The sequence below is a fragment of the Cricetulus griseus genome, chromosome 5, assembly GCF_003668045.3.
Source record: "Cricetulus griseus strain 17A/GY chromosome 5, alternate assembly CriGri-PICRH-1.0, whole genome shotgun sequence".
Taxonomy (NCBI): domain Eukaryota; kingdom Metazoa; phylum Chordata; class Mammalia; order Rodentia; family Cricetidae; genus Cricetulus; species Cricetulus griseus.
Window position 1 is genome coordinate 119,082,957 of NC_048598.1, and position 9,528 is coordinate 119,092,484.

General features: G+C 51.4%; 1 protein-coding gene across 1 annotated transcript; it reads left to right on the forward strand.

Annotated features, from left to right (window-relative positions):
- The first annotated feature begins 220 nt into the window (after nucleotides 1-220).
- On the forward strand, nucleotides 221-2,130 carry Syndig1l (synapse differentiation inducing 1 like). The gene is made up of 3 exons (XM_035445001.1): nucleotides 221-634; nucleotides 1,680-1,820; nucleotides 1,972-2,130. The coding sequence occupies exons 1-3, from the start codon at nucleotides 221-223 to the stop codon at nucleotides 2,128-2,130; spliced, it is 714 nt and encodes a 237-aa protein (XP_035300892.1).
- Nucleotides 2,131-9,528: the final 7,398 nt, after the last annotated feature.

Here is a 9,528-nt window from a genome sequence, read left to right on the forward strand (position 1 = left end):
TCACAGACAGGAACCGAGGCTCTGAGAAATAGCTAGCTCAAGGTCCCACAGGGGCCAACCGGGAAAGCAGGACTTAGGGCCAACTTGGAACACAAAGTTCACATGTTTAACCACTCCAGTGGCCTGGCCTCTCTGACTACCTGTCTTGCTCTCCTGTCAGGCTCCGAGAGGACCGAGTTGGGAACTGAGACCCCCGTCCCCGGCATCTGCAGGCAGAACCATGGAGAGCCTCAGTGAACTGCAGAACCCACTGCTGCCGCGGAGCCCCGCCCACCTCCACAGCCCCTACCCCTACCCGGAGGCCCCGTCCAGCTGGTCCTGCCAAGAGAAGCTTTATAACTACCTCCTAGGAGGTGCTGGTCCCGCTCACACCCACCAGCTCCTGGACCCAGGGTCCCTGCAGCTGGCTGTGGAGGCCTGGTATCGGCCTAGCTGCCTCCTGGGGAAGGACAAGATCAAAGAGCCCAAAACAGGCAGCTGTGAGACCAGCTTCACCGAAGCCAGGGAGCCTCCAGTGGGCCCCGCAGAACAGGGCTCAGAACCTGGTCAAACTGAGGAGGATGTCACCATCCACACTGTGTCCTATGGGGTTCAAGAGGAGCTGCAGGGCCAGGAGGACAGCCAGGAGGAGGAGGTAAGCAGCATTTTTTAAATGTAGATTCTAAGCTGGGCATGATGGGGCAAGCCTTTAATCTCAGCGCTCAGGAGGCAGAGACGGGAAGATGATGTATTTAATGTCAACTTTGCCTATATAGAGTTAAAACACATCCTGCATTACGCAGTAAGACCCAATCTCAAAAAAGAAGGCACACTTGTATTCACAGCACTTGGGAGGCGGAGACAGAAGGATCAGGAGTTCAAGGTCGGCTCTGGCTACCTGGTGAGTTCAAGACTAGCATGGGCTAGCTACAGGATACCCTATTGAAGGAGGAGGAAGAGGGGAAGGAGGCAGAAAAGCGCTAGCTTGGGTTAACTATTTATCAACCCAAGTGATAAATCGCAATCACTGTAAATAGCAGCTATTAATCACTTGGAAATAATGTGATTATTTTGGTGACTGATCAGGTTTCCTCTTTGCCGCTCTCCCACAAAGTGTATGGCTTTATAACCCGATTTTCCGATATTGCTCCATGTAATTTAATATGTTCTTCAAGGTGATTTGTAAAGTGACATGGTCTTTCATTGTGAGCTTTTCCATTATTTGTTAACTTGATCACCTGGTCTTTGGGCACTGAGAACGCCGTTCGTCTTCGCCCGTCTCTCTCCTGTGAGACTTGCATTCTTCTGTGATGAGAAGTTCCTAAAAGTGGCAGTCACCAGGTCACTGAAAAGACTCTGAGGAGAGTATGACAAGACCAGCCTCCACTCTCAACCAGAGGAGGCTTGGTCTGTGTGTGCCCACTGGATAGTTTCTGATCTGTTGTTGCATTTTTAAATGAATATATATATATATATATATATATATATATATATATATATATGTCTGTCTATTTACTGTATGAATGGTCACAGCATAGATGTGGGAGTCCAATGACAACTCATGGGAGTCAATTATCTTCTTCCACCGCTGGGTCCCAGGGATTAGTGGCTGGCAAAAGAACCACGTGTTTTCAACTCTTTTCAGTCTGACAGAGTTTGCAAGACCCTGGCTTTTGCCACCAAACCCCACTCTCTTGCAGAGTGATGCAACCTCGACAGAGAGTGAAAACGAAGACACCTTCCTCACCCTGCCTCCCAGGGACCACTTGGGGCTCACTCTGTTTTCCATGCTCTGCTGCTTCTGGCCTCTGGGCATTGCTGCCTTCTACTTCTCCCAGGGGGTAAGTGTACTGGGGTCTCAGTGGTCCCTCTCTGGCCAACTCTCTCAGCTGGAGGACTTGACACTCACCTGCAGGATGGGAAGGGCCTGGTGGACCTGGCTGTTTTGCTGACATGGGGATATTGCCTTATATCAGTCTTTTGTCTCCCTAGACCAGCAAGGCTATCTCCAAAGGGGACTTCCGCCTGGCCACCACCACCTCCCGCCGGGCGCTCTTCCTGGCCACACTCTCTATCGCTGTGGGGGCCGGTCTCTATGTGGCTGTAGTGGTGGCTCTGGCTGCTTACATGTCCCAGAATGGCCATGGCTAATGGTCAGTAGGACCCTCGTCCTGGCTCTCCTGGCCTACCAGAGGAAGGTGTAAGGCTTGGAACTGTGTGCTCTATGGAGAGCCTTGACCCTGAAGAAAACCTGTGACCATAGCTTGTTGAGGGGAGGCCTCACAGCCCTCTTGCCCACTACTCCCAGTCCCATCCACCTGGCTGAGCAGGCCAGGTGTGGATGGGAAGCAGGAGAGGCAGGGTTGTTCAACAGGCCTAACCCAACCTACTCTGCCCATTCCCCACATAGGCAGCTCAGTTCAGCACTTGCCATCTTCCCCACAGAGAAAGAGCAGGAGGTTCCAGGGAGGAAAAGGAATGCCCAAGGCCAGTCTTTCCAGACCTTGGGCCTCTCCCCTGTGTACATCCAACCCCTCCCCCATGATGCCTGAGATACTTCAATCAGGAAAGACATAGGTGGACCCCAGCCATCCCTAGCTCTTTCTGACCCCGGGTACTACACATCTCCCTTGTTAGTGTGGCAGACAGTCTGCAGTGTCTCCCAGGGTGGAGATGGCATTGGTGAGCTCTGTACTAAGGGCAGGTTTCTGGGGATTTTCTGCTGTAGACAAAAGGCAAGTACAGTGCCAGAGAAGATGCAGGCCTGGAATACTGCAGGACCACACGTTCTCCTCACTTTGCCATCTTTTCTGGGCTCTGCTGAGAGGGCCCTGAGATGGTATCCTCCACAGCAGGGGAGACTGAGACACTGCATTGTTACTCCCCAGCTATTGAGTGCAGGGTCCTGGATACAGGCTTATGGGAAAAGGGTGATAAGGAACTCTGGGAAATGTAGACAGAAGAGGGACGTAGACAGATGTGGACTGCAGAGCAGCCAGCAGTGCTCAGGAGGAGGTACCTATCCCCTGAGGAGAGTCTAGAAGGACTAAGAATCCACCTAAGGGATTTGCTTCTCTGTACCTCTCCATCCTGGTGGGCAAGGGTGTGTAAGAGCCTCCCATGGAGGTTTCCAGGCTGTTTGGATTCTGTCTGGACTATTCATTCAGTCTGGAGTAATTTTGCAGCCATTTCTAAATCCTCCATCAACCTAAGCAGGAAGGCCAAGCCTTTCTCTCCTCCACCCATGATGTTTTCCCATCTTTGAGTGATGGGGTAATGGTGGTAATGGCCCCTGAGCACCTTCACTGATAACTGCCACTCAGGACTGCTTTCAAGCCCCTCCACCCCAAGCCACTAAGGAATGAGAGAGTTTCAGAGACATCGAGAGCAAAGGACACGGTGCAGTGGAAAGGGAAGCCCACTGGGACTCAGCCTCATACTGAGCACGATTTGGGGAACCTGGCCATTTACTCGCTCTGGTTCCACCGCTGACCATCCTTGGTCCCACACCCTCCCCATCCCCCTCACTTCTGGTATTGCCCACGCTCCATTCCCTGCACTGGCAATTTTAATGTCCCTGTTCTGTCTTTATTTATCCTGATAATAAACTTTTCTCTAACACCTGGTGCCATCTTGGCCTCTTGCTGTACTGTGTCTGTATCCCATGCTTCTCCGACTTCCATCATCCCATGACTGTTGTTCTGGATCTCCATATGGGCCCCAAGAAAAGGGGCCAGAAGCCAATGCTGCCCTAAGACTGCTTGACCTGGGGTACCTGCAATGTAGGTTGATGGATTGCATTTGACTTATATGGCGCAAGGTAAGATAAGATGCAAGCCTGAAGAAAAAGCTCTCCTAGGTGTAAGAGTCTTGGGGGTCAGGAAGGGAGGTAGCTTTCATGTCTTGCCCCTTGGATGGAAGATGATGCCCTAGCTCCCTGGGGGCCCCAGTAGGCCCCCAAACTGTTTTCACCGCAGCAATTCATCGGTAGCTTGGCCCTCATTGGCCACCTTCCTCCCTCTCCTTCCCATTGCTCTGCTGCACGGCCTGAGATGTTAGCTTTGAGGGAACCCAGGCACACACATGTGCATTCACATCCATATGTATGTATACCATATGTGCACACATTTGCATATGCGCGCACCTCCACATGGGCCCAGCTGTGCAACATGCAGTCTGCGTGCAGCCTATGAATGTTCAAGAGGCCAAGGCGGTGGTGTGAAGACGCCCATCCATTTCTGCCTACCCTGAGACAGACATCATTCCTTCTCCAGGCTGGCACAAGGCCCCAGTCCTAACTAGGCAGTCTGCCTCGCAGCCCAGGCAACACTCACTTCCTCCCCAGTCTTCCAGTGTGCTGTTCTAGGCCCTGAGAAGAAGGAAAGGGAGCCATATGACTTCCTGTGTCCTCCCTCCCTCCCTCCCTTCTTTCTTAAGACTGAGACTCAATATGTCTCTCAGGCTGCCTCCTGTCGGCACCTTACCTAGATTGATTTACTATTTTCAACCCCAGTCAGTGCCCCGCCCCTCCCCCACATCCTCTTCACATCCTTTTCACTTACATCCCCACCCTGGATACAAATTTAGGCTCTACTGAAGATAATGGGATGAGAGGCAGGGCCCTGGGGGCTTCCCACTCCCTCCTAGGAAAGGCCTGTTCTATGGAGCCTGGCCTTGTCCTCGAGTCCTTGGAGCACAGGCAACCACACTCCCCTATTCTGGATGAGGCCTGCCTCTGGCATGCCTGGGGCACTTTAGTCCTCCTGCTTCCGGACGCTGCCTGTGCCTCCTGCCTGAGGCCCAGGGCTGTCGGTTTTTCCCCTTCCTCCTCTGGTTCTTCTGGCTGGCAGAGAGACTGGGGGCTGGGACAGTCCCCTGGGTAAAGGTGCCTGTGATGAACAGCGGTGCCAGCACATCTGTGCAAATATTACCAATTATTTTCCTCACTATAAACACTCAGCAGGAAGGCAGGGAAGCAACCAACCCAAACTGTTTAAAATAGAAACTGAAATTGCTGCACAGGGAAGTTGGGGCAGCTGGCAGAGCAGGGCCACACACACACACACACACACATACACACACCAAGAATTCAGGGTCCCCTCACCAGCTGCCCTTCCGTTGCACCTGTTCCCCCTGCCCCTCAAACCTAATTCCATCTTGAAGTTTCCTGAGGGTCAGAAAGGATGAAGACAAGAAAAGTCCTTGGTTAGTGGATGAAGTATCTGGCAGAGGGGGTAGCCTATGCTAGGGAGGAAAAAAGACTGAACAAAGAGACAATGGGGAGCCCGGGGCTAAGGCCACATGGCCTGTGGTTGGCAGCTGCCAGGCAGGTTTCTGCTAAGTAAGCCACAGAGCCCAGGGTTCCATATGGGAAGGAGTGAGGGGAGGAAGTGTCTTTTCCTTGCACCCCAGCCCAGGTGAGAAAGCCACTCCCCTCACCTCCCCAGAATGGGCAGGAGGGTGGGAGGGCTGGGCCGAGTAAGGACAGTACCTGTCCCGATCCTAAGAAAAGGCATTTTTCTGATGACTGGAAGCCAGTTCCCAGGGCTCCAGCAGCCTTCTCTGACCTGCCCTCCCCTAAGGGAGTCTTCATGTAGTCACTCCAACTCTGGAAATGGTGACATACTTTCACACCAGTTAATAAGCAGGATCTGTCCTTCCAAATACTTTTTCTCTTTCCCTGGCTACAGGCCCAGGGCTCCAGATCTTCCCCTACCCTAGAGCTCAAGAGTTAGCAGGCAGCACAATAGTCCCCTTCCCCAAATGTACAGGCCTATGTCTGGGCTGCCCTGATGGTTAAACATCTACCTGGCCCTGGCCCTGAAGGCAAAGTCCACCTGTCCGTGCTCACGGCCTCTCCCCTCCTTAAAGCAACTCCCCCAGGAGGCAGCTGTAGGAAACCCATCACCTTCACATGCCAAGTATTCTTGTTGCTTGTTAAGTTCAGCCTCGGTCAAAGACTGGCTAGGCCTGAACCCCACTGAAGGACAGTGCTGTAACAAGACAACAACCAAGTCTTCTAGGGCGTGAATCTAGGAAGGCCCCAGAAGGAAAGAATCCATAAGTGACCGTGCTGCAGATGATCAGGCTGTGGAAGAAACAACAGAAATCCAGCAAGGAAATGAGTTACCCAGTGTCACAGGTTATGAGCTCAGTCCCGGCCTCACTCCCAGGTCCTGGTGCTGCTGATCTGAGCTGGTGATATTAGCCTTCCTGAAGGCAAAGAAAACCCAGGGCCACCTGCTGCCACCTTCCTGTACATTAACAGATGCCTTAGCTCCCAGGTATCTCTCAGTTCAAAGGCTTCCCCAGCTGCCCCTCCCTAGGGCTGACACCTTGGCCCTTGCTATTTCTGGTGGCCCAGGGTGGGTGAGAGGTGACATCCTTGCTTCAGCCTGCTCCCAGGGTTCTCACATCCTGTCTTTTACAGAGGAAGAAACTACTCTGGGCAGAGGAGTCCCCACAGGGAGACTCAGATGTTCGGAACAGAAATAAAAGGTGTTCATGTGGCTCATTTGAATTTCCAACATTCCACCCTCTGTCCCTGAAAATTCTCTCTCTGAAGAGCAAGGCTGGCCTCAGAGCCACTTCCAGCTCTGCAGGGAAACGGCAGAAATTCCCAGGAGCAGGGTCTGCCCAGAAGCATCCCAGAAGTAAACAAAGGGGACCATAGTCATGCTTGCACCACAGTGAAATAGAGGCAATGGCATCTTAAGTACACAAAGGACCTTCCAACAAACTCTCTTTCACAGAGGGGGCTACTCCTGTTCCCCATCTTACAGACAGGGAGACTGAGGCTAACGAAGTCTCTATCACAGTAAAAGGAAACACAGCCTGTGGCAGTCATCACCCAATGCCTATGTCCTGTCTGAAGCCAATGTCTGGCCACCTCTATTCCCAGCCCTGTCTGTCTGTAACACTTCTGCTCAGCGGTGGGCAGAGACACAGAGTAACAGAAGGCTGAGGTCACAGCTTCCTGGAGACAGATTCCCCGGCTCAAGTCACATCCCTCCTTCTGTGTAACCTTGGGCAAGCTGCTCCTTGACGTTTTTCCCATCTGCAAAGATAGGAAATAGGGGTCCTGCAGGAGCACACCTTTAATCCCAGCATTCAGGAGACAGAGGCAGATCTCTGTGAGTTCAAGCCCAGCCAGGTCTACAGAGTTCCAGGACAGTCAGAACTACACAGGGAAACCCTGTGTCGGGGGGGAAAAAAAAAAGGAAGGGGGGCTGGTGGTGTTTGTGACTGAAAGGATGGCTGTGTGCTGTACATATGCCTCCAAAGCAGTACCAAGTGCAATGTTAGGTGGAGTGCACACTTATAATCCCAGCATACTGGAGGCTAAGACAGGAGGATGGCTTTAAGTGGGAGGCCAGGCTGTCTACATAATGAGTTCCAGGGCAATCTGGATTACAAACTGAGACCTTGCCTCAAAACAAAATAAAGGGAAAAAAGTAAGTAAATGCTGTATGGAATTTCTTAAAATTTTTTGTTTGTTTTGGTTTTTCAAAACAGGATTACTCTGTATAGCACTGGCTGTCCTGGAACTTATTCTGTAAATCAGGCTAGCCTCAAACTCAGAGATCCACCTGCCTCTGCCTCCTGAGTGCTGGGATTAAAGAAATACACCACCACTGCCTGGCATTGTCATTTTAAATGTTTTGTTTTGTTTTTTGAGATAAGGTTTCTCTGTAGCTTTGGAGCCTGTCCTGGAACTTGCTCTGTAGACCAGGCTGGCCTCGAACTCACAGAGATGTGCTTGCCTCTGCCTCCCAAGTGCTGGGATTAAAGGCGTGCACTGCCACCATCCTGCGGTCATTTTAATGTTTTTCTTTAGGAACTGGGGGTGTAGCTCAGTTGGCAGAATGCTTGTGTAGAAGCTCTGGGCTCCATCCTAGCACCACACGAACTTCATGGGGGAGGGGAGGCACATGACAATAGTCCCAGCACTCAAAAGATGGAAACAGGCAGATCGGAAGTTCAAGATTATCTTTGGATGCATAACTAGCAAGTTTGAGGCCAGTCTGAGCTACATGAGACCTGATCTCAAAAAAAAAAAAAAAAAAAAAAAGAGAAAGAAAGAAAATTTTCACCCCCAGCAGACATTTCCCAAATGGCCTCCAAGCTAGATCTCTCCTTTCCCATCCCTTCCATAGCCAGAGACACTCAACTCAGGCTCTGGCTGCCCAGTTTCCTGCTAATTCCTGGGCAGGTCCCACTGGCAGCAAACTGAAGAGCACCGCTGGTTCTCCTGGACTTTGTTCCGTCTCTCCCTGAGCCTAGAATGCCCTTATCTGCCTTGATTCTTCCTAGATATGTTGCAAAAATCTCTTCTATGCAGCACTTTCTGAAAACCCACCCTTCCCCCACACCAAGTCTCTTTTATGAGCCACCGCCACATCTGTTCAAATTGACTCCGCTGCCAGCTACCACACAGTGTAGTTCTCTTGTCTCTGAACTCAGCATCAGGTCTAGCTCCAGGCTGCCTTCAGTAGACACCAGCCACATCCTTACTGGCCATGTGAACCATCACGGGCAGGCCCTTTCCACAGCTATGTGGAATCAGGAAAGGAATTTCTAGATGGGAAGGGTTTCACAGTTCCTGGGAGCATGAAGAGACCAGAAACAACAATGTGGACCCCTGGAATGCCCAGCCTGGTGGTATCTGCACTCCTTCTGCCTTTCATCTAGGATGCCACAAAGGCCACCTCCTGGTGCTGTGAAGTCTGCACCCTGCAGGACACAAACAGGGACAAAGGACTTAGAGGGGCTGCTTGCCTCTCTTTGGTCTCCTGGATGATCTGGGATAAGGATGTCCTCTGCTCACAGCCCTCCACCCCCACCCCCACCCCTGTCATTCTGGGCCTCTGACACCAGCTGCTCCACGTTCTTACCTGAAACCAAGGCCAAAGCAGGAGCTTGCCCCTCCAAACAGCGCCTCGTCGCCTCGTCGCCTCGCACTCATTCTGACTTGACCTTCTTTCTCTTCCCAAGCTCCTTGATCCAGTTCCTTTCCATCCACCCCACATGCCTGCAGGAGCACCTTACATGTCCTGCCACATGGATGAGCCTCAAGGATGCTATGCCAGGGAAACAGGACAACTCAAAAAGGCATCTGTATGTGCACTTGTGTGAGGTTTCTGGAGTGCAGGGAGCTCACACTTAATGATGACAGCTCGGTTTGCAAGATGAAAAGTTGTGCCGACCAGTAGTAGAGCAACACGAATATGGTTAATATTACTGAATTTAGCACACACACACACATAGGATAATACCTGAGTGTGGTGGTGCATGCTGTTAATCCCAACATTTGGGAGCTAGAGGCAGGCAACACCTCTGTGAACTCTGAGTTCGAGGCCAGCCTGGTCTACAAAGCTACACAGAGAAACACTGTCTCAAAAAAAAAAAAAAACCCCAAAAAATTAAAAATTAAAAAAGAAATTCTGTTTTAACTGGTCAGTTGTGGCACATACCTTTAGTCCCAATACTTGGGAGGCAGAGGCAAGTGAATCTCTGAGTTCAAGGCCAGACTGGTCTTCAAGGACAGCC

What these genes read in the sequence shown, in the direction of transcription:
- Syndig1l (XM_035445001.1), top strand. Translation starts at nt 221, where the DNA reads ATGGAGAGCCTCAGTGAACTGCAGAACCCACTGCTGCCGCGGAGCCCC. An exon ending in AGGACAGCCAGGAGGAGGAG is followed by an intron (nt 635 to 1,679) that starts GTAAGCAGCATT and finishes ACTCTCTTGCAG; the next exon opens with AGTGATGCAACCTCGACAGA. An exon ending in CCTTCTACTTCTCCCAGGGG is followed by an intron (nt 1,821 to 1,971) that starts GTAAGTGTACTG and finishes TTGTCTCCCTAG; the next exon opens with ACCAGCAAGGCTATCTCCAA.